At 47.4% G+C, this 24,215-nt stretch overlaps 2 protein-coding genes across 4 annotated transcripts in view; one reads left to right on the forward strand and one right to left on the reverse strand.

Moving 5' to 3' along the window:
* Positions 1–8,755, reverse strand: part of TTC23 (tetratricopeptide repeat domain 23) — a 35,156-nt gene extending 26,401 nt beyond the window's left edge. The window contains 2 exon segments of the mRNA XM_043524094.1: positions 4,075–4,280; positions 6,981–8,755. Of these exon segments, the coding sequence (XP_043380029.1) occupies positions 4,075–4,254 (180 nt within the window). The 5' untranslated portion in view covers positions 4,255–4,280; positions 6,981–8,755.
* A 1,130-nt stretch (positions 8,756–9,885) lies between these two features.
* The window catches only part of LRRC28 (leucine rich repeat containing 28), an 86,918-nt gene continuing 72,588 nt past the window's right edge, over positions 9,886–24,215 (forward strand). Inside the window, exons 1-2 of one of the 3 annotated variants that reach the window (XM_037910241.2) lie at positions 9,886–10,037; positions 20,997–21,223. In XM_037910241.2, the coding sequence (XP_037766169.1) occupies positions 21,056–21,223 (168 nt within the window). In that variant the 5' untranslated portion in view covers positions 9,886–10,037; positions 20,997–21,055. Of the gene's footprint in view, positions 10,042–20,996; positions 21,224–24,215 lie in introns of all 3 variants that reach the window. The other 2 variants (XM_043523661.1, XM_043523662.1) reach the window with 2 other exon arrangements.

Below are 24,215 nucleotides of genomic sequence, written 5' to 3' on the forward strand. Positions count from 1 at the left end.
TTGTCTGCCTCTGAAACTGACTCTTTAGTGCTCCTTACTGCCCTAGCAAATAAGGGTCACAAAGCTTCTCGCTCTAAACTACAACTCTGTCAAGCTTCTGTCACATACCTTGGCTTTCTCCTCTCCCAGGGTTCCCATGCACTTTCTCCCACCCGCGTCCAAGCTATCCTTAGCTTTCCCCGACCCCGCTCCCCACGCCAGGTCTGGAAGTTTTTAGGTATGGCTGGATTTTGCAGACAATGGATTCCCCAATATGCCTCCCTTGCAAAACCTCTCCAGGAACTCACTCAATTCTCTGTGCCTGACCCCATGCTGTGGCCCCCTGAGGCCAATTCTGCCTTTGTTACCCTCAAACAGGGTTTGGCTTCTGCCCCTGCCTTAGGGCTGTCTGACTATTCTAAGCCTTTTACCCTTTTCTGCCATGAACAATCTGGGTGTGCACTTGGAGTTCTCACTCAGATGCACGGAGAAAAGAACTGCCCAGTGGCTTATTTCTCTGCCACTTTAGATCCTGTTGCCCAAGGCTTACCCCCCTGCCTGCGTGCTGTGGCTGCTGCAGCGCGCCTAGTCGAAATGTCTGATTCCCTTGTTCTCCGCTCTCCTCTTACCCTCCTGGTCCCTCACTGACCTCACCCTGTTCCAAGACTCTGCCCCAGAAACCAAGAAAGAATCCTGGGTTGCCCAAGGTTGCTCTCTACATCCCGATTCTTTTTGGTGCTCGCCTACTGGCGCCTTTGTAGCCCCCTTTTCACTCTATCCATCTCTGGCCGCTCTGCTACATGGTGTTTCGCATGTCAGAAAGGAGGAGATGGTCTCTGCTGTAACTAAGACAGGATGGTGGGCCCCCCCATTTTAGCTCTTTTGCAGCCCGCCACTGTGCAGCCTGTACCATTTGCCAAAGCCATAATATTGGTAAACCTGTAAAAGTGGCCCAAGGGTTCCAGGGCCTGCCTCAAGCACCGTTCTTGCATTGGCAACTTGATTTTGTACAAATGCCTAAGTGTCAAAAATATGAATTTATATTGGTTATAGTATGTTTATTCTCTGGTTGGATTGAAGCCTTTCCTTGTCACAAGGCTGACTCACTGTCTGTTGCCAAATGTTTGTTAAATCATATTATGCCTGCCAAGGGAATTCCTGCTACTCTGTCCAGTGATCGGGGTACACATTTTACTGGACAACTTGTTCAACACCTGGACCGTATATTGCATATCAAACACCTGTTGCATTGTCCCTACCACCCACAGAGTGCAGGTGCAGCTGAAAGACAAAATGGTGTACTTAAGAATAAGCTTGCTAAAATTTGTAACTCTACAGGATTAAGCTGGCCAGTAGCCTTACCATTAGCCCTTATGGACATGAGATCCACTCCATCCCAAAGGCATAAATTAAGTCCCTTTGAAATTGTTATGGGACGCCCTATGCGAGCTATGACTACCATTACTCCCGTTCCAGGTTTGAACTTGACTCACAGTGCGCTCCTTCAGTATTGTAAGGGACTAATGCAAGCTGTAAGTCACTTCCATTCACAGGTTCGAGTCGCCTGGCCCATGGAACCCATCTCCGACGCTTGCCACAACCTCGAGCCAGGTGATTGGGTCTACGTACGGCGCCATCATCGAAAGCACGCCTTGGAGCCCCAGTGGAAGGGTCCTCATCAGGTACTGCTTACGACACAGACGGCTGTTAAACTATCTGGCATCGCAGCGTGGATACATGCTTCACAGTGTAAGAAGGCACCATCCCCAGAGAACCAATCATCACCTCAGGACAACGCAGAGTCAATTTTGATTCCAGAAGAAGACGTAGAGGAACAGTCTGCAATACCTTACAATCTACGCTCTCGTAAGGGTTGCCAGAAGCAGACGCTGTTCCTCGGCTGCTGGTATCTTACGGTCTGGGGAGACCACGATGACAATTCTTTTATCCAGCAGCAGGTGTGGATAGCTCAGACCCTTAATATTTCTAATTGCTGGGTCTGCAGCCACATTCTAGCCCACTCTCAAACTGGTGTTCCTGTCCTGGCTATCCCACTCAAGTCCCCAGACCTCACTGGAGGGCCTCATCCGTTTAACAAAATATGGAACAGCAATGACACTTGGGAAGCGGTGGGAATAAATGCATCTAAATGGATAAGTGTGGTGGAGGGAAAAGGTCATTGGTGTTGGGTGTGTAATGGGACAGGGCTGGATCTGGGGAAAAGCCATTGCCTTCAGCATATTGTGGCCAATGGTGTATGGGATTATTCAAACAAAACTAAAAAGTGGCGGGCCGGGTATGGAGATATGAATTCAAACAGAGAAATCAATCTCATGTTCCCCCTACAGTCATGCAAATAACACCACTCCTCGTAAGGAAAATTACCCTGTACCCTTTGGGGGATACTCCTCCTCCTTTGCAAACACCTATATGACAAATGGGTGCAACCGACCCTTCCTGGCCTTAATAGGCTATCACTGGGTGTGTGGGACCAGAGCTTATACTGCACTACCAGCTAATTGGTCAGGAATCTGTTATCCCGCCCGACTCTTCCCACAATTCCGAGTGCTAGGAACCTTACCTCGAGAATGCCTCCGCAATTTCAGGCGAAAAAGAAGGGACTTAACAGATGCCCAATGGTATGTAAATAACATAAGCCCCTTAACCTGGGAAGAGGCCATTGGCAGTTCCTTCATACCATTAGGGGGAGTAATACACCATGCAAAAAGGCTCCTAAGGTTACAAGCAGTAGTTGAAATAATGGCAAATGAAACCGGAGAAAGTTTAAGAGCCCTGGCCAAAGAAAGAGGGGCAATCCGACAGATGGCCCTCCAAAACTGTCAGGCATTGGACATAGTGCTGGCAGCAAAAGGAGGGACTTGTGCTCTCATTGGAAAAGACTGCTGTGTGTATATACCAGACAACGCCAATGAGGTAATAGATCGTGCTAGCCACTTAGAACAAATCGCATATCTTCCCCACGAAGAGCCAAGTTCTTTATGGAAGTGGCTAAGTAACCTTTTCAATTTCTCTGGCATAGGAAACTGGTTGTTTCAGGGAGCCCAAACTCTCCTGTTTGGAATCCTAATAATTTTTATATGTTTTCAGTTACTTTCCTGTTGTATCCAAAATTGTGTCAGGCATGCTACACAGATAGCTGCCCCAAACCAGAGTGCTAATTTGATGATTTTAAATATCACTGATGAACAAAGAGATAAAGAATGATTGATATGTGGAACCCAGTCATTGTTGGTCATTGCGTAGCTTGACCAAAAGGAGGGATTGTGAAAGTAGAATGAATTATATTGAAATTATAATTCATTAAAGAAATGCTACTTGAAGGGTTTGTTGAAATATAGTTGTCAGGAAGAGAAACATTAAGGAGTATAAGACAATGGGTCCTCAAACTAATTAACTTAGAGCTCCTACTGAGCTAGGAGATTGGTAAATGTTAGTATGCAAATAAGATATGTATGTATATTTGTCAGTTTCTGCTTCCTTTTGTCTCTTATGTTAAATTGGCTTTGGCTTAATTGTATAAATAAGTTAGCATGAGCCTCAGAGAGGAGCATACATATCTGGGTGCATTGGCAAAGCGCTTTGCTAATAAACAGAGTGGTCTGACAAATTATGTGAGTCCTGAATCTGACTTCGACACACTGTATCCCAAGTCATTTAACTATTTTGGGCTCAGTCATTCTACCAGTAAATGGCAAAACCCTAGAGAGCGTTAGGCAGTTCTAATGACCAGGGGTAGGATATTTAAAAATGCTCAGCATTGGGTTAACTCGTCTCTCATTCAAGCAGACAGGAGTTTTGCCATTGACTTCAATGGAAGCAGAGTTAGATCATTGCTGGGTGCTTCTCAAAATCCCACCCTTGATCCCAACTACTGTGCTATACTTCCATGAGCACCTAATACCCCACCTTTCGCACTCACCTTTACTTTTTGACCTGACAATTACCATTAACACTGAAATCCGCACACTACACTGCTCAAGTCAAATGTACAGTGTTTGCCTTTGCTGCTGTGAAATGCATGGTATGTGAAAGCAAGTGATTTGATACAAAGTATGTCAAATACAGCTCTCTTACTTCATAACAGCTGCTATGCATCTTTGCCTTTTGTTCACACTGCAGAAGCTTCTGCTCCGGAGGCTACAGTAGTTTCTCTTCTGAAGATCTGTTTTGGAGCTTTCTTCTGATTCTAGCATTAAGGGCAGCAGCAGAGCCATCAGTGTGGCTAGAGATTCGGGCTTCTGGAGCTTCCTGCATTCTCCTGTCTACATCCTCTTTTGATCCTGTAATTTAACCACATTCACATTTGCTAAAAGCAGAGCAATTTATTGAAGATTTTTCAATACCTTATACCAGTGGTTCTCAACCAGGGGTCCGGGGCCCCCTGGGGGGCCGTGAGCAGGTTTCCAAGTCTGCCAAGCAGGGGCGGCATTAGACTTTCTGGGGCTCATGACAGAAAGCCGAAGCCCCGCCGCATGGGGCTGTAGCTCGGGGCCCCGAGCCCTGCCACCCAGGGCTCAAGTTGAAGCCTGAGTAACTTAGCTTCACAGGGCCCTCTGTGACATGGGGCCCCAGGCAGCTGCCCTGCTTGCTACCCACTAATGCTGGTCCTGGGTTTTATATGCAGAAAACCAGTTGCTGTGGCATAAGTGGGCCGTGGAGTTTTTATAGCATATTGGAGGGGCCTCAGAAAGAAAAAGGTTGAAACCCCTGCCTTATAGCTTTCTGGGCTCACACATCCTATGGCTCCCAGGTAGGCCTTGGTTATGTAGAGTATGTTATTATAAATTATTAGTCAAATAATAAAATACAATATTTTTGCACAACTTTATACAGAATAAGTACCAGTACAGTACAATCTTCAGGCTTGGCTTGAGTTATCAATAAGGCCTACAGAACATGCCACATTTTAGGTAAACAGGCTCTGTAGTATAAATAATTACCATATCTAATAAATAATAATAGTAATAACAAGCTCTGATATAGCACTTTTCATCAGTACAGTTGCTCTCAATGCACTTTGCTATCTTTAAATATCTACTTTTAATATCAGTTGTCTATGAAGACACAGTGAAAATTATTTTGTCACAGCAAAATTTTTTTCCTGTAGAATATGATGTAAGTTCATTATTATCTTTTACATACAGGGTATCAGTTACTGACATAAATATTCATTAAAAATGATTCTGGGTGGGAATTTCAAAAGTAGTCAATGCTGGCCTAACTTTGCTCCCTTAAAGCAATGGTAATGTTATCAGTGGGAGCAGGGACTGACCAATCCTGAATGTTTTGGAAAATCCCACCAACAATCTATTTCTCTTGATGCTAGAGAATTTAGTAATGTCATGGCATAAGAGCAAGTAGCAGAGATGCAACTACTGGAAACTAGGTAAAGACATGCAATTTTTCTGTTGCCTTCCTTATAATATAAAGACTTCTCTAAAGAAAATGTGGACAGTTCTAATACTTACTGACTGTATGCTTTTATTAACTCTACAGCATGTTTATGTTTTCGGAGTTCCCAGCAACCTCTGCAATCCCAATAATATTCCACTTATGCATCTTTTCCCAGACCTGAAACATTACTTTCAGAAAAAACATTTGCCAAAACCAGCATTCCAGTTTTTATCTTTTTTGATGAAGTTTATGAAGCATATACTCAGTGACATAAAATTACTTGGCATATTATTCTGTGTGGAATGTACATGTCCACTAGCTACCTGCCTGTAGGTTAATCATTTTGTTAAAAATGAAAACCTATATAAGAAATGAAATATCATTAAAAAAAGGCAACTATAAAACTCAATCCTGCAAGGTGCTGAGCACTGCCAGAGAGATGCTAATTGCCATCAACTCCTCTTTAAATCCCATTGGAATTTGAGAGCATTCAGCACTTCTCAAGACTGGGTGTTATTGAATAAAAATATCTATGTGTATAGCTTTCAAAAGCAAGTCTTATTTAATAAAACATTAATTTTCACTTGTAATATACTCTGCTAGCGTAGCATCCTTTCTTGATAACATCACTACAGGCTTCTTTAGACTAAGCCTGTTACATCACACTATTATTCCAATCTGAAACGGATATTTGCTTTATTTTACCCTGGTTTTCCCTACTCTCAAAATTTATGCATTCCCCTCCTGGTGTGCTGTGACCAGTGCCATAAAAAGTTGCATGTGAAAAGAGGAAACACAACAAAGAAAGAGAGAAAGGGAAGAAGACTGAAATGTCCCAGTGCGATTATACTTTCCATCCTTTTTCAAAATAAATGTGGATCATATGAGCAGGATAGTCTGTAAAAGACATTTCCATTCTTAATGTTGGAAAATTAACTATTCTCTCAAAGTGGCATGACTGTGCATGCTTTCAATACCCACTAAATAATCTGTATTCCTAATTTCCTGTAGCAATCATTTTTTAAATACTGGTAACTGATTTGTTAGAAGGATTAAAGGCAGATTTTTGAGACTGAAGAAACACACAGCCAATAGGACGTCTATTCAGCAGGGGGAAGGATGGAACAGTGTAGGGACAATCCCAAATTTAAAATAAGGCCCTGATGCTGTGTAACTACCTTGATTAGTTGGGAAAAGAGCGAATGTCTATTATACATTTTCCCTCCTGAGCATGAGGGAAAAGGAAGATAGGAAGAAGATGAAAGGGAGAAGGAAAAATTGAGGGGATGCTCCCCAAGAATAACTTTACTGAGGATTCACAAAATTGTTCAACTAGCCCTTAAGAGAATATCTGTTTTGCTGTACCTCCCAATTTCCTGGGTTAGTCATAAGCATAACCCATTTTGCTAAGGATGATTGAGATATTCCTTCAATTAATGTACTTAATTCATCATTACCTTTAAAATTCACACTGACTTTCTGTTCACATTCATTAGGTAACTACTCTCCAGTAAAATGAATAAGAAAGCCAACAACTCTCTAAAAGGAAAAATGCACTTGAGAGTGTAAATTAATTATCCACTTACATTCTTTTTTGAGTTGTCTTAGTTTCTCACTTCTGTTCCGTTCAAACACGTAATGCTGCTGATGAGGTGCACTTTCAACATCAGTGTAAATCTTTAGCCGTGTGTACATTTATTTATACAGTATGTTAATCACAAAGAAGTCAAAATTCATGGCATCATGAAAAATCTCTTTCATGCTTCTCACAAAGTAGCCTGATATCCACAAAGCTCAGAATAGGATGGGTGATAGATAAAAAGACCAACCAATTAGAAACAGAGATTATGCTCTAGACTTGCCAGTCATGAGAGGATAACCAATCCATGGAAGTTTAAGGGAGTTTTGCTATGGGTATATCCCTTCCAAAGACTTCTCTTAAAGAAACAGGGCAGCTTTTAGAAGGCTCTTAACCCAGCAATGTTAAATATTCTGAATATGAGTAAAATGCTACTGTAAGAATTCTGAATACACCACATGTATCTACAAAGGTATCAGAAAAAATAAGGCCTTATTCTAAACTAGGAGTTAAGGCTGTGATGTCAGCACATCTTAACACAGGCTAAGAAACACACTTTAAGTCTAGTCTAGACAAGGCACACTACCTTTAACACAGGCTAAACTGGCTGAATTAAAGTCTAGGGGTCCCTCCAGACTTTAACTCCACAAGTTTAACATGATTTAAAACATACTGGTCAACACATTTGCTAACACATGGTAGCACCAAACCTTAATCCTAGCCCAGACAAGGCCTAATATAGTTTCACAAAGAGCCCAATGATGTAAGTTTCTCTAAAGTTCTTATCAGTGGGAAAAAATGTTCTTTTGACCCATGGAAATCAAGGAGACAAGGTTTAATCAGGGAATGTAACAGTGAATGTTTTCAGGAACATACAGTATGTAGGGCAGTAAATTGCAATTAAAGGCTGATACCATTTTAGACAGTCTCCTGTTATTTATACTGCAATTGCAGGTAAAATGTGCTAGGTGCTGTACAACCATATAGGAAGGCAGTCTCCGTCCGGAAAAGCTTAATTTCAGGATGAAAGCAACATATGAAGGGGGAAAAAGGATACAACATGCATGTATTGTTTTATTATTTTCATGGCTGACTCCAAAGTGCCCCTAGCCCTCCCAATTATTATTGCCTAGCTTCTCGAAAGCATAGCAGCAGAAATGGGTCTGGAGGAGGGATACCAAGGAGAAGACCAAAGCCCTGTAGTACAACCCAAGGCAGTCACTGAAGGGCTGTGGGAAAGAAAGCACACATGACTGTGAGAGGCAGATAAATAAATGGAGCATCAAGGCTGGTGTTAGTGGAGAAAAGTAGACACCAACAGCTCCACTAGTCACTGGTTAAAATTGCAGGGGGGAAACTGTGTGAGTGAGGGGGAGCTCAGCCCTGGGATGGGCGGGGGGGAGGCCTTGGACCTTGTGACCAGGGCAAGGGGAGTCCAGCTTGGAGATGGAGATGGGGGAAGGGGGAATCTCAGGCCCTGTGACTGGGCGGGGGGAGTCCAGCCTGGAGATGGAGATGGTGGGGAGGGAATCTCAGGCCCTGTGACGGGGCGGGGGGAGTCCAGCCTGGAGATGGAGATGGTGGGGAGGGAATCTCAGGCCCTGTGACGGGGCGGGGGGAGTCCAGCCTGGAGATGGAGATGGGGGGGAAGGGGGAATCTCAGGCCCTGTGACGGAGCGGGGGGAGTCCAGCCTGGAGATGGAGATGTGGGGAGGGAATCTCAGGCCCTGTGACGGGGCAGGGGGAGTCCAGCCTGGAGATGGGGGGAGGGGGAATCTCAGGCCCTGTGACGGGGCGGGGGGAGTCCAGCCTGGAGATGGAGATGGGGGGAGGGGGAATCTCAGGCCCTGTGACGGGGCGGGGGGAGTCCAGCCTGGAGATGGAGATGGGGGAGGGGGAATCTCAGGCCCTGTGACGGGGCGGGGGGAGTCCAGCCTGGAGATGGAGATGGCGAGGAGGGAATCTCAGGCCCTGTGACGGGGCGGGGGGAGTCCAGCCTGGAGATGGAGATGGGAGGAGGGGGAATCTCAGGTCCTGTGACGGGGCGGGGGGAGTCCAGCCTGGAGATGGAGATGGTGGGGAGGGAATCTCAGGCCCTGTGACGGGGCGGGGGGAGTCCAGCCTGGAGATGGAGATGGGGGGGGAGGGGGAATCTCAGGTCCTGTGACGGGGCAGGGGGAGTCCAGCCTGGAGATGGAGATGGTGGGGAGGGAATCTCAGGCCCTGTGACAGGGCAGGGGGAGTCCAGCCTGGAGATGGAGATGGGGGGAGGGGGAATCTCAGGCCCTGTGACGGGGCGGGGGGAGTCCAGCCTGGAGATGGAGATGGGGGGAGGGGGAATCTCAGGCCCTGTGACGGGGCGGGGGGAGTCCAGCCTGGAGATGGAGATGGGGGGAGGGGGAATCTCAGGCCCTGTGATGGGGCGGGGGGAGTCCAGCCTGGAGATGGAGATGGTGGGGAGGGAATCTCAGGCCCTGTGACGGGGCGGGGGGAGTCCAGCCTGGCGATGGAGATGGGGGGAGGATGGAATCTCAGGCCCTGTGACGGGGCAGGGGGAGTCCAGCCTGGAGATGGAGACGGGGGGAGGGGGAATCTCAGGCCCTGTGACGGGCGGGGGGAGTCCAGCCTGGCGATGGAGATGGGGGGAGGGGGAATCTCAGGCCCTGTGATGGGGCGGGGGGAGTCCAGCCTGGCGATGGAGATGGGGGGAGGGGGAATCTCAGGCCCTGGGACCGGGGCGGGGGGCAGGTCAGCCTCGGGCCCTAGGACCGGGAGAGGGGAGATCTTGACGGAGTCGGGAGCGATGCCCCGGAGCCACGCTACCTTCAGGCCCCCAGCATAGGGCAGGATACGCGAGCCGCGCAAAGCCCGCCCGCCAAGCCCCTTTGAGCCAGGAGGGGCGGCCCCGAGGGCCGGAGTAGGAGGAGTCAGGACTCGGAGGCGTCCAAGGTCTCGCGATATCCGCGCTGAATGAGCGCTCGCGGGGTTGCTGCCCTCCGGCCTCGGTGCTGAGAACGGAGGTCGCAGGCCCGCCCCGCTCCGCCCCGCCCCTGAGGGAGCGCAGGTGAGTGACCCGCCGTCTCTCCGTGAGGCCTGAGCGCCCCCGCAGCGACCGCGCGCCCATCCAGCTCCTCACCCGCTGCTGGTTGGGCTCCCTCCCCGCCTTCCCCTGCGGCGGCTGCAGCGGCGCCCGACACGGCTTCGCCGGGCCCCTGCTCAGCCGCTCCCGTCCTGACTGAAGTGTGGGGACTCGCCCCGGGGATGGGCGCGGCCTAACGGACACCCGCCCCCCGGCCGTACAGCACCTCCCCCCATATAACCTGTTCATTTCCCCTCCCCCCCGGCCGTACAGCACCTCCCCCCCATATAACCTGTTCATTTCCCCTCCCCCCCCCCCGGCCGTACAGCACCTCCCCCCATATAACCTGTTCATTTCCCCTCCCCCCCGGCCGTACAGCACCTCCCCCCATATAACCTGTTCATTTCCCCCCCCCACCCCCGACCGTACAGCACCTCCCCCCCATATAACTTGTTCATTTCCCCTCCCCCCCCCGGCCATACAGCACCTCCCCCCCATATAACCTGTTCATTTCCCCTCCCCCCCGGCCGTACAGCACCTCCCCCCCATATAACCTGTTCATTTCCCCTCCCCCCCCCCCCGGCCGTACAGCACCTCCCCCCATATAACCTGTTCATTTCCCCTCTCCCCCCGGCCGTACAGCACCTCCCCCCCATATAACCTGTTCATTTCCCCTCTCCCCCAGGCTGTACAGCACCTCCTCCCATAAAACCTGTTCATTTCCCCTCTCCCCCCATATAACCTGTTCATTTCCCCTCTCCCCCCGGCCGTACAGCACCTCCCCCCCATATAACCTGTTCATTTCCCCTCTCCCCCAGGCTGTACAGCACCTCCCCCCCATATAACCTGTTCATTTCCCCTCTCCCCCAGGCTGTACAGCACCTCCTCCCATAAAACCTGTTCATTTCCCCTCCCCCCCCCGGCCGTACAGCACCTCCCCCCATATAACCTATTCATTTCCCCTCCCCCCCAGCCATACAGCACCTCCCCCCATATAACCTGTTCATTTCCCCTCCCTTCCCCGACCATACTGCAGCTCCCTCCATATAACCTGTTCATTTCCCCTCCCCCCCCCTCCGACCATACAGCACCTCCCCCCCATATAACCTGTTTATTTCCTCCCCCTCCCCCTCCGGCCATACAGCACCTCCCCCCATATAACCTGTTCATTTCCCCTCCCCCCCCGGCCGTACAGCACCTCCCCCCATAAAACCTGTTCATTTCCCCTCCCCCCCCCCCGGCCGTACAGCACCTCCCCCCATATAACCTGTTCATTTCCCCATCACCCCTCGCCATACAGCACCTCCCCCCATATAACCTGTTCATCCCCTTCCCCCCCCCCACCATACAGCACCTCCCCACCATATAACCTGTTCATCCCCTTCCCCCGCCCCCACCATACAGCACCTCCGTCCCCCCTTCAATCCTCCACCCATCCATACAGCACTTCCCACTCCCTTATACGGCCATTCATCTCCTACCCAGCCATGTAGCCCCTTCCGTCCTTCACCTTACCATGTAGCACCGCATACCCCTTCATACACGTATTCATCCCCCACCCAGTCCTACAGCATGTCCCATCCCCTCACCTCCTCATGCACCCATTCATCCCTCCACACAGCACCTCCCACCCCCCATGTGCCCATTCATCCCTCACCCAGCCATACTCCCCTCCCAGTCCCATCATACGCTCCTTCATCTTCCCCATACGGCAGTTTTCAATCCCCCATCACACACCGATTCATCCCCCTACCCAGCCATATAGCACATCCCATCCCCCCACCCAGCCATTCAACACCTCTCCCTCCCTCCACCATAAATCTATTCATCCCATCAGCCAGCAGTACAGCACCTCCCAATCCCCCCACTCCATCCATTCATTTTCCCAACCCTCTAGTGATACAGCTGTTCCTAACTGGTTCGCCTCATAGTACATCCATGAACCCACTCCCCCCACACTGTGAAACAGGAGCTCCCAGTTCCCCATTATCCATTCATTCTTCCCTTTCTCCAGTGACATAGCAGCTCGTGGTTTTCCAGAAACCCACTCATAACCTCCATGTATGTCTGGAGTAGCTACCCCTTTCTCTGTGGCCTGCGCTCTCCTGCCCTCAGGTACTGAACTCAGTCTCAGTGCTTTGAAAGGAGGGAATTTAGTGATGACCATCTGGCTGCTGGAATGGGAAAGCGTATGTAGTTGACCTTGGAAGTGGGAACCCAAACACGTGGGTCAAACTCGTCTCTGGCATAAGTACACAAAACTCCCATTGAACTCACTAGTCATTGTGCCTGCTTATGCCAAGGTTACATTTGGTCCACTGGGGATGTGGAGTTTGAGTTGTGTAGTTTTCCGTAATTTCAGATTTCAGTAAAGAACATCCAGATGGCATGTTGCAAAAGATTTTAGACTGTTTTTGGATGCTTTTGTGTCTTTGTTGCTTGTAAGTAAGAAATCCACATTACAGGCCAATTCATGCTTTCAGAAATGTACATAACATAGGAGAAAAATGGAATCTACAGTCTGAGATATTTAAAATGTGTTCTGCATCAGACATGGCTACTTTTGATAGTGAGCTTTTTATGGTCATGTCTTGTAACAGGGAACATGATGTTATAGTAATAATCATAAGTATTCTCTCACTACATCACCTGAGGTTTTTTAATGCATTTTTTAAGAGAAAATTTTTTTTGATGTTGATGAGACATGCTTGGTTTAGAGTCCTGGAGAATGAAGCTCTCTATCCATTAAACTGGGAAAGCCTGGGCACTAGAAATGTAAGCTTCCCATATATGTTGCCTTACTGGCCATCTTTAGGGGTGAGGGCAATTATCTCTCTTTTCATTTGTCTAAGGCCCTGTCTATACTGGCAAGTTTCTGTGCAGTAAAGCACCTTTCTGCACTGTAACTCCAGAGGTGTACACATTGCCAAGTCACTTAGTGTGCAGAAACTGCGCAGTTGCAGCACTTAAAGAAAACCACCGCAACGAGAGGCGTACAGCTTTCTGCGCCAGGGCTACAGCGCTGTGGTGCAAGTGTAGACACCGTGGTCGATTACAGTGCTGCGATTGGGCTCTGGGAGGTGTTCCACTGTCATAACCATATGGGTAGCCTAAATTCCTCCTTACTGGTAAGGAGTTAAGAAGCTTGAGTTACCTGGTTGGCACCTGACCAAAGGAACCAATGGGGACAAAAGATACTTTCAAATCTGGCGGGGGAGAGGTTTTGTTTTGGGTTCTTTGTTTTCTGTGGCCGTTAGCTCTTGGGACTCAAAGGGACCGGACATCAATCCATGTTCTCCAAATCTTCCTGAACAAGTCTCTCATATTTCAAACTTGTAAGTAACAGCCAGGCAAGGCGTATTAGTTTACCTTTGTTTTCTCAACTTGTGAATTTTCCCTTTGCTAGAGGGAGGTTTATCCCTGTTTTGTTGTAACTTTGAAACTAAGGCTAGAGGGGGTTCCTCTGTGCTCTTTGAATTTTCGGCTACTCTGTAAGGTTAACTACCAGCCTAAGTTTACAGAGATGACTCTTTTACCTTTTTCTCTTTAAGTAAAATCCTTCTTTTTAAGAACCTGACTGATTTCTCCATTGTTCCAAGACCCAGGGGTTTGGGTCTGTAGTCCCTTTGTAACCAATTGGTGAGGATATATGCTCAAGCCTTCCCCAGGAAAGGGGTGTAGGCTTGGGGGAATAGGACTCCAACTGGTCCTTTCCCTGATTATTTGTTTGTTAAATCACTTGGTGGTGGCAGCAATCCCAAGGCAAGAAGGGAATCTGTGCCTTGGGGAATTTTTAACATAAGCTGGTAAAAATAACCTTAGGGGGTCTTTCATGCAGGTCCCCACATCTGTACCCCAGAGTTCAGAGTGGGGAAGGAACCCTGACACCCACAATGCCTGTTCTTGCCTCTCTGGTCATCGGTTTGAACTCTACTGCCCTGCTCTCAGGTGACCAACAGTCATCCCCACCCCATAAGTTCCTTTGGCATTTTGAAAGTCCCCTTCCTGTTTGCTTGGTGATGCATGCAGTGGTCTCAATGCATCTTTCCAGGTGACCATGCCTGCTTCACGCACCGGGCGATCCCCCGCTTGGAGCTGCTGGACCTAATCAGCATTTGGGGAGAGGAGGCTGTCCAGTCCCAGCTGCGCTCCAGCTGTAGGAATTATGATACCTACGGACAGATTTCACGATGCATGACAGAAGGGGGCCATGACCGGGACTCGTTGCAGATCAGGGTCAAAGTGAATGAGCTACGGAACGCCTACCACAAGGTGCGGGATGCAAACCACTGGTCTCGTGCTGTGCCCACGAGCTGCCGATTCTACAAAGAGCTGGACACGATACTCGGTGGCGAATCCACCTCCACTGAGAAGACCACTGTGGATTCTTCAGTGGCTCCCATGCCAATTGAAAGTGGACCGAGCCAGGAGAAGGAAATCTTGGACGAGAATGTGGAGGGGGATCTAGAGGCAGAGGATGACGTGGAGGTCAGAGATGCACGCAGCCAGGAGCTCTTTTCTACCTGGGAGGAGGCTACCCAGTCACAGCTATTGGATGTTGGCGAAGCACAAACTGGTGAGGAGGCTCCTGATAAATGGATTTGATTTTGGGAATCACTGAAGCGAGTTGTTGGGGGCAGGAAGGTTGCAGAAAGCAGGCTTGTCTCCCACTGCATGCCTAGTCTGAGCGGTGGAACAGGCTGTTGATTGATTCCCTCACTTCATGGGAATCTCCCTCAGAGATCTCCAGGAAACTCTCCTGGAGATACTGGGCAATCCACTGCCACAGGTTCTTCGACAGAGCTGCTTTGTTTCTTGCCCCATTAACGATAACTTTCTTGTGCTACTGTACTGTCCCGGGGTGGAGGTGGGGCAGACCATTGCTGCACACAGGCATGCTGCATAGGTGCCAGGGCAGAAGCCGCTGGCTTGGAGAAGACCCTCCCTTGATTCCCTGCTCATGCTAAGCAGTGAGATATCTTCCATAATGATCACATCCTGTGGAAAGTGTGGGGACAGGAATGATTATCAGGCCCCCCCCTACAGTGCTGGCTCTCCCCAAAAGCCATGTGTCCAGTGTATAGCAGGGTCCAGGAAGAGTGATTTACTCTGCCTCTACAACTACTCACCATTTTGGGGGGTCTTGTGGCTCATGTGTGCTTGCCTGGGTCTGCCAGTTAGTGATAGGTGTGTGAGTAGTGGCTGTGTTTTAAATCACTGAATCAGTGTTCTTTGTGTTGCAAACAATAGCACTTCGGTAAAATGTTGCATTTAAACTTCACAGAGATGACTTTGGGAGCCCAGCCTCCCTCTTTGTTATCGGTGGCTGAACGGCTGCACAGAATTAGAAAGTGGCCAAGAAGAACTAAGGAGGACTTTCTGCGTGATGTAATGATGCACTCTGCCACTGAGAAACAGGAATTGAAGGAGTGGCGGGACAGCGAGAAGAGGGATTGAAAGGAGAATGCGGCACACCAGAATGAAGCCACAGAGCGGCTCTTAAAAGTTATGGAGTGCCAGCAGACATGCTTCAGGCGATACTAGCTCTGCAAACCGAGCAGCTCTGGCCCCGCCCTCCCCTGCAGCCGCTGTCGCAAAACTTTTCCATGCTCCCCCCAGACACCGCCAGCACACTCTTATCAACCTTCTGGCTCCAGTCTACACCCGTGGCATTCCACTCCTCCCCCCTCACAATCCAGCACTGCGGACTCCCAGTGCGCTCAACACCCATCCCGCTGCAGTTTGGCCCTGCGGAAATACAGTACCTGCTGCATTTTACTCCAAAGGAGAAGGTTGGATATGATCCCTGAACAGACACAAATCTTTAGCCATCCCACCTCCTCCTGGGACCTTCCCTTCCCCTCTTCCACTTACTGCTGATGTGTTGTTTGTTTTTTTTTGGTTTGACTCTCTCCTCTGATTGTTGTTTTTTAATAAAAGAATTGTGATGGTTTGAAAGCCATCTTTATTCTATTAAATGAAAGCAAAAAGACCCCTGTAAAGCAACATACAATTATGTTAAACCCACATATTGCATTGTCTACACCAATCCCCTCCTAGCATTACAAGCACTGCACTCCCAAGCATAGCAATAAATATTAGTGGCTTTCAGCTTTAAATTGCTGCCTCAAGGCTTCCCTGATCCTTATGGCCTTAAGGTGCGCCCCTCTAATAGCCCTGGTCTCTGGTTGTTCAAACTCAGCCTCCAGGTGCTGAGACCATCCTTGAGTGAAGCTTTCACTCTTCCCTTCACAAATATTATGGTGCTTACAGCATGCGTCTATAAGCATAGGAATATTAGTCATCGGCCAGGTCCAGCTTCCCACAGAGGCAACGCTAGCGGGTTTTTAAATGGTCAAAAGCACACTCAACAGTCATTCTGCACTTGCTTAGCCTGTTCTTAAACCGTTCCTTGCTACTGTCAAGTTGCCCTGTGTATGGCTTCATAAGCCACGGCATTAACGGGTAGGCAGGGTCTCCCAGGATCACAATGTGCATTTCAACTTCCCCTACAGTGATCTTCTTGTCCGGGAAGAAAGTCTCTGCTTGCAGCTTCCTGAACAGGACAGTGTTCCAAAAGATGCGTGTCATACACCTTTCCAGACCAGCCTGCGTTAATGTATGTGAAACGCCCACGGTGATCCACAAGCACCTGGAGAACCACTGAGAAATACCCCTTGCGATTAATGTACTTGGTGGCTAGGTGGTCTGGTGCCAGAACAGTAGTATGCATGCCAGCTATCGCCCCTCCGCAGTTCGGGAAGCCCATTTGTGCAAAGCCATCTACAATGTCACGCACGTTGTCCAGAGTCACGGTCTTTCAGAGCAGGATGCAATTAATGGCCCTGCAGACTTCCGTCAACATGAGTCCAACGGTAGACTTTCCCACTCTGAACTGGTTAGTGACCGATGGGGTAGCAGTCTGTAATAGCTTCCACAGTGCAATCACCACGCGCTTCTCCAACGACAGGGCCTCTCTCATTCTTGTGCCCTTGCACTGCAGTGCTGGGGCGAGCTCATCACACGGTCCCATGAATGTGGCTTTCCTCATCCAAAAGTTCTGCAGCCGCTGCCCCTCATCCCAGACGTGCATCATGATGTGATCCCACCACTCAGTGCTTGTTTCCCAGGCCCAAAAGCGGCGTTCCACTGTGGTCAGCACCTCCGTGAATGCCACAAGCAATCTCATGTTGTAGCTACTACACGTGGCAAGATCAACATCACACTCCTCTTGCCTTTGTAGTTTAAGGAATAACTTCACTGCCACTCGTGACGCGTTGGTCAGTGTGAGCAGCATAGTGGTTAACGGTTCTAGATCCATTCCTGTAGCCCGAAGAGGCAGGGCACGCAGTACACCAACCATTGAAAGATGGTGCCAAATGTGGACGGAAGCACAGAGATTGCTGGCATGCAAAGTAATGCATCACGGGGCATTGGGGTAGGACCCAGGATGCCCTGCAACCCCCTCCGCCTTCCCACAACTCTTAGTGGCAGAAGAGGAAGAGGTCCTCTGTGGGATAGCTGCCCAGAGTGCACCGCTCCGAATACCGCTGCAAGTGCCACAAGTGTGAACACGCTATTGCGCAGGCAGCTGACAGTGTGAACACACAACAGCGGTTTCCCTTCAACGCTCTCTGAGCAGCTCTGTAACTCCCAGCACTGTAACACTGCCAGTGTAGACGTGCCCTAAGATTGCCTACAATGAACTGTCAATTATAGTAATGCTGTTTCTGATGTGGATGCTGGCTCACTTAGAATTGGACTGATGCTGTCTTACTTTGTACAGGTAACTGAACAGCCATAAAATAGTTATGACTAATGTTCCCTCTAATTTTTTCTATCTATGTGTGGAATAAATTTTATTTGCATCGAGGTATGTGCGGATGTGCGCCATCAGTAGAAACAAAAAACCTAAATATATATTTTTATAAAAGTTACCATAGGATAATTACTCCAGCCAGCACAGGTTAGGCATTTTAGAATTCACTACTCAAAGAATTAAATTTAAGTGTAAGAGAAATAAAAATTATGAAATGCATAGACCAGTCAAAACACTAAAATAACACACTTTGAAAGAATAAAATTACAGGGAATATATGTGGATGGCAGGAAGTAAAAGAAGTAACAACAACAATAATATAAGTATGTGTTAGGAGGTGAGTGTGAAAGAGACAGAGCATGTGGGTGTGAGAGGGAAAGAGACAGAGACTGTGTGAGCTTGCTGCTGGGGAAATCTCAGAAAGAGTGCACTGTCTCTTTAAGAAAGACACTCACTCACTGTTCACCGCAGCAGCTCTAAGTCCTGAGTCAGGCTGTGTCCCCTATCCCCTGCTCTGTGGAGATGGGGTACAGGGGTGGGGGAAGGGGGACACCCTGACCTCAGCACCTTCCCCCGCCCACCCCGTCTGCACAGCCGGCAGGAGGGTCCCAGGAGAAGCTGCAGGATGGAGCAATGGGGGGAAGGGGCACCTGAACCCATGCTGCTGGCTGTGTGCACTCTGCTAATCAGCTGCGCAGCATTTGAAGGTCTCATGGGCAGCTGCACAAGCGTGCAGCTTACAGGGAACACACATTATGACTCTTTTTCAGAAATGACTTGACCATAACTCAGGCTGCCAATTTGGAGGTGAAGGGCACTGAAGTGCATGAGGGATGTTATGTCTGAGCTGTGGTTAGCATTTCTGAATGGCCTACAAAAAAGATAGTTATCTAACTCTACAGAAGAATGTGGACTGTGAAAGCTTGTTCTGGAGCTCAAGAGCATTACTGAAACTGATAAAGTAGTTTGATCTATACAAGGAGTCCACTTCCTAGTCTTATCTGAGATATAAAGTTGCATTTACAATTACTGTTCTGTAGATAAGGTTCACATTGATTTCTGGATAGCTGGTCATCTTCCAGGACTACTCGTGGTTAAAAATGCCTCCATCAAGAAAAAGTTAAGCGAGAAAACAGAAAATATTGTTGGTAGGCTGGAGCTGATAGCCCCCTGGTCTGTTCTTTCATTATGGATGTACACTTGTCTGCATAAGTCCCTGGCACATTGGCAAAATAGACAGTTGAACAGACTGCCTAAGCTAGGCTCCTAATTAATACTCTGGATACCTGTTTTTTGTTAAATAAATTCCTATTTATAGCAGTGCTAGTCAAGATAGTATTGCACTGTAGAAGGAAGCGTAAACAGAATTCTATTTGTTAACACTATACAGCAGAAGTAAAATGAAGTATGTGGGTGTTCAGGCTTGATTGATTTTTAGTTTTGTTACCTTAGCACTTTTCATTTTCTAGTTGTTGTTTTTTTCCCCAAACCTGAAGGCCCCCCCCCCCCTTTTTTTTAACCTTTCCTCATAGGTCAAGTTTTCTAAACCTTTTATCATTTTTGTTGCTCTCCGCTGGACTCTCTCCAATTTCTTTACATCTTTCCTAAATTGTGGCACCCAGAATTGGACACAGTGCTGCAGCTGAGACCTCACCAGTGCTGAGTAGACAGTTCTCTCCTGTGCCTTATGTACAGCACTCCTGCTAATACATGTCAGAATGTTAGCCTTTTTTGCAAGTTCATCATGTTGTTGACTCATACTCAATTTGTGATCTAGTATAACCCTCAGACCCTTTTCAGCAGTACTAACACCTACCCAGTTATTTCCCATTTTGTAGTTGTGCATTTGATTTTTCCCTTCCTAACTGAAGAACTTTGCATTCCTACTCTCATATACCCATTCGTCCCCCCCACCCAGAAGTGCAGCACCTCCCACCTCCTCCATAGACCCATTCATCCACCCGCCCCCCAGGACATGCAGCACCTCCCGCCCCGCCATAGACCCATTCATCCTTCCACCTGGCCAAGCAGCACCTCTCTTCCCCCCCCATAGACCTCTTCATCCTCCCCACCTGGCCATATAGCACCTTCCATCCCCCATACACCCATTCATCCCCACCCACAAATTTTGTAAGCATACTCTCTATTCCATTATCCCAAGTCATTAATGAAAATATTGATTAGTACCACAGTCAAAACTGACCCCTGCGGAACCCCACTAGATATGCCCTCCCAACTTGATAGAAACCATCGATAACTACTGTTTGAGTAGTCTTTCAACCAGTTTTGAATCTACTTTATAATTATTTCATCTAAACCACATTTCCTTAGTTTGCTTATGAGAATGTCATGTGGGACTGTGGGTATGCCTACACAGCAAAGAAAAACCTGTGCCGGCCAGCTCGGGCTCGTGGGGCCTGGGCTGCAGGGCTGTTTCATTTCAGTGTAGATTTGGGCTCAGGGTGGAGTCTGGGCTCAGAGACCCTCCCACCTCACAGGGTCCTACACAGCAACGAAGCAGCCCCACAAGCCCCAGTTGGCTGGTACGGGCCAACCACCAGTGTCTAGTTGCTGGTAGACATACCCTGTGTCAAAAGCCTTACTAAAATCCAGTTATATCACATCTACTTCTTCCCCACATTCACTAGGCAGGAACCCTGTCAATGAAGAAAATTAGGTTGGATTGACATGATTTGTTCTTGAGAAATTCATGCTGGCTATTCCCTTTAACTCTGTTATCCCTTCAGTGCTTTCAGATTGATTGTTTAATAATTTGTTCAATATCTTTCCAGGTCTCAAAGTTAGGCTTACAGGTCTGTAATTCCCCAGGTGCTCTTTGTTCCCCTTTTTAAAATTAGGTACTATGTTTGCCCTTCTCTAGTCTTCTGGGACCTCACCCATCCTCCTTGAGTTCTTGAAGATAAGTGCTAATGATTCTGAGATTGCTTCAGGTAGTTCCTTAAGTACTGTAGGAAGAATTCCATCAGGCCCTGCCAACTTATCTAAATAGTCTTCAACTTGTTCTTTCCCTATTTTGGCTTGTGTTCCTTACTCAATACAACTAATGTGAACAACATGGAGTATCTCATTGCTACAATGTTTTCTTTTTCTTGCTTTCTCTTTAGAATGGGTGTGCATTCAGAAGATGTAGAGCTCTAATGTGGAGCCTGGGACAAAGTCAATAATGGCATCAGAACTTTGTAAAATGATCTCTGAGGCAAAGCTGGAAAGGCACAAGAACTTGTTCTTAAATTACCGAAATCTGCATCATTTTCCTTTGGAATTATTGAAAGATGAGGGTCTGCAGTACCTGGAGAGACTCTATATGAAAAGAAACTCCTTGACCACCCTGGTATGATAAGTTGTTATACTTCTTATTGTCTGTATGTTTATAGTAGTTTGATAAATTCTGATTTGAAAAGAGTGATGAAGTGCATTTTTGTAGCCTGCTACTGGTCTTTCAGAAAGGCTGATCCTGAATGGTGCTGAACACCACTCAGGACCTGGCTCCATTGAGAAGATTTAAACACCACATTGTGTTATATATGTTGGAAGTGCAAATATCCGATGGATAAGATTTTTTGTGGGCTTCAGGTCTCTCAGCATATGCACAGTGTGCCGAGCCATTTGATAGCTGTTTGATAAGAGTTTGTCTAACTTGCTCTTAAAAATCTCCAGTGATGGAGATTCCACAACCTGCCTAGGTAACTTATGCCAGTGCTTAACCACCTTGACAGGCAGTTTTTCCTAATGTCCATCCTAAACCTCCCTTGCTGCAATTTAAGCCCATTGCTGTTGTCCTAGCCTCAGAAGTTAAGAAGAACAATTTCCTCTCTCTTCCTTGTTAGCCTTTTATGTCCTTGAAAACTGTTGTCATTAGAGCCTTGCAAAAACTCATGGATAGCTACTTTATATCTGTGGATGTCTGCATCTGCGGATGTGAATATCTGCAGACCATTTTTGTGGATCGTGGATTGGCTGCGGATACAAATTTTATATCCATGCAGGGCTCTAGTTATCATGTCCCCTCTCAGTCTTCTATTCTCCAGACTAAATAAACCCATTTTTTTCAGTCTTCCCTCCTACGTCACGTTTTCTAGACCTTTAATCATTTTTGTTGCTCTTCTCTGGACTTTGTCCAGTTCGTCCACATCATTCCTAAAATTTGGCATCCGGAAGTGGACACAATACTCCATGTTAAATTAGACCTCAACATGGAGTAGAGTGGAAGAATTACTTCTTGTGTCTTGCTTACAACACTCTTGCTAATGCATTGCAGAATGATGTTTGCTTTTTTTTTGCAACTGTCTCACATGTTCACTCATATTTATCTTGTGATCCACTATGACCCCCAGTTCCCTTTCTGCAGTACTCCTTCCTTGGCAGTCATTTCACATTTTGTTTGTGTGCAACTGATTGTTCTTTCCTAAGTGGAGTACTTTGCATTTGCCCTTATTGAATTTAATCCTATTTACCTCAGAGCATTTCTCCAGTTTGTCCAGACATTCTGAATTTTAATCCTGTCTTCCAAAGCACTTGCAACCCCTCCCAGCTTGGTATCGTCCGCAAACTTTATATGTGTAGTCTCTATCCCATTATCTAAATCATTGATGAAGATACTGAACAGAACAGGACCCAGAACTGATCCCTGCGGGACCCCACTTGATATGCCCTTCCAGTTTGACTGTGAACCACTGATTACTACTCAGCGGGCACTCGTCAAGGATATGCAACACAGTCTGAATTTGACTGCATCTACATCGCAGGTTGTTAGAGAAATCCCATTTGAAGAGATTGGCCGCACAATTGCCCTGTCCTGTTCAAAACCAGTTCAGGGATAACCACAGGTGCCTTGGCAGGTCAAAACCCACTGGGCAGATAGTTTTTAACTCGTGGCTTTTGCTTGCATTAAGCAGAGGAAATATGCTAGAAACTATCTTGGCAAAGCTTAGCTGCAGGCGTCATTAACTACAGTCGTCTGCCATGAGCTTCATATCATTCAGGATCTTGTCAATTTCTGAGAAGACCTGAGCTTGGAAATTGCATGAGATGTCATCGGCGAAGATAAACTTGCGTGAGAGTGTTACTGGCAAGTCATTGATGTACACGTTAAATAATATTAGTGAAAGAACTGAACCTTGAGGAAGACCATTAATCTGACACTTCCAGGAACTGCAACGGTTGTCTACGTGTACTCTGAACCACCTGTTTTGGGGGAAGAGATCTACTGCTTCGACCACCCAATGCGGGGCCACTTGAGAGAGTTTACACAGAAGGCCTCTGTGCCAAACCGTGTCGTAAGCAGCGGTCAAATCCAGGAAGACTGCTCCTATCTTTAGATTTTGTTAAAAATGATTTTAGAGAAAGATGGTCAAGGGCAAGACTTGATCACAGGTGATTGTCCTTTCCTGAACCCTGCCCGCGTAACCTCCAAGGCATCGTCCAGCTCTGGAGCGATTCGTTTGAGGATCAAATGCTTAAAAACCTTGAAACACGCTGAGAGCAAGAATACTGGGTGATAACTTGCCATGTTATAGGAGTCCTTGTCCGGTTTGAGAATGGCTATAACCTTTGCTTGACATGGTAGCTCATGGTAGCTTCTTCTCAATAATGACCCATATATAGAAATTTAATGAGCCACTATGATGACTTTGGTTCAAGGTGCTTAAGAAATTCTGGCAAGATGTTATCATATCCAGTTGCTGTGCCTGATTTGAAGGAGTTAAGGGCCTTATTTAGCTCAGGGCTTGTCTTCGCTCCCGGGGTAAGTCGACCTAAGTTACCCTACTCCAGCTATGTGAATAATGTAGCTGGAGTCGACCTAGCTTAGGTCAACTTATCTCGGTGTCTTTGCTGCACTGCATCGATAGGAGACGCTGTCCTGTCGACTTACCTTAATCTTCTCCGGGAGCTGGAGTACCGGGGTCAACCAGAGAGCGCTCTGCGGCTGATTTTAACAGGTCTTCACTAGACACACTAAATCAACCCCTGCTGCATCAATTGCAGCAGCGTCAATCTCCCTGTAGTGAAGACCAGCCCTCAGTCAAGGAACTAGATAAGGCTTCAGATAAATTTAGTTAAACCTACCAGTTGAATGCATAGGGCATAAAAATTCACTGAGTAGTCTTATGGTATATTCACCCTCTTGTGCTCTGTGTTCACCACTGAGTTTCAGTGTGATTTTTCAGACTTACAGATTTTGCCCACAAGTCTCATACTCCCTCTTCCTATTTATTGTTTGATAAAACTCCCCTGAGAGGTGTAGCACATTAGTCTGATCTACCTTCTCTTGTTCTGCGAGATAGTATTTACTTTGCTATGTGTGTCATTGAAAAGGCAGTCAA

The sequence above is a fragment of the Chelonia mydas genome, chromosome 10 (genome assembly GCF_015237465.2).
Source record: "Chelonia mydas isolate rCheMyd1 chromosome 10, rCheMyd1.pri.v2, whole genome shotgun sequence".
Taxonomy (NCBI): domain Eukaryota; kingdom Metazoa; phylum Chordata; order Testudines; family Cheloniidae; genus Chelonia; species Chelonia mydas.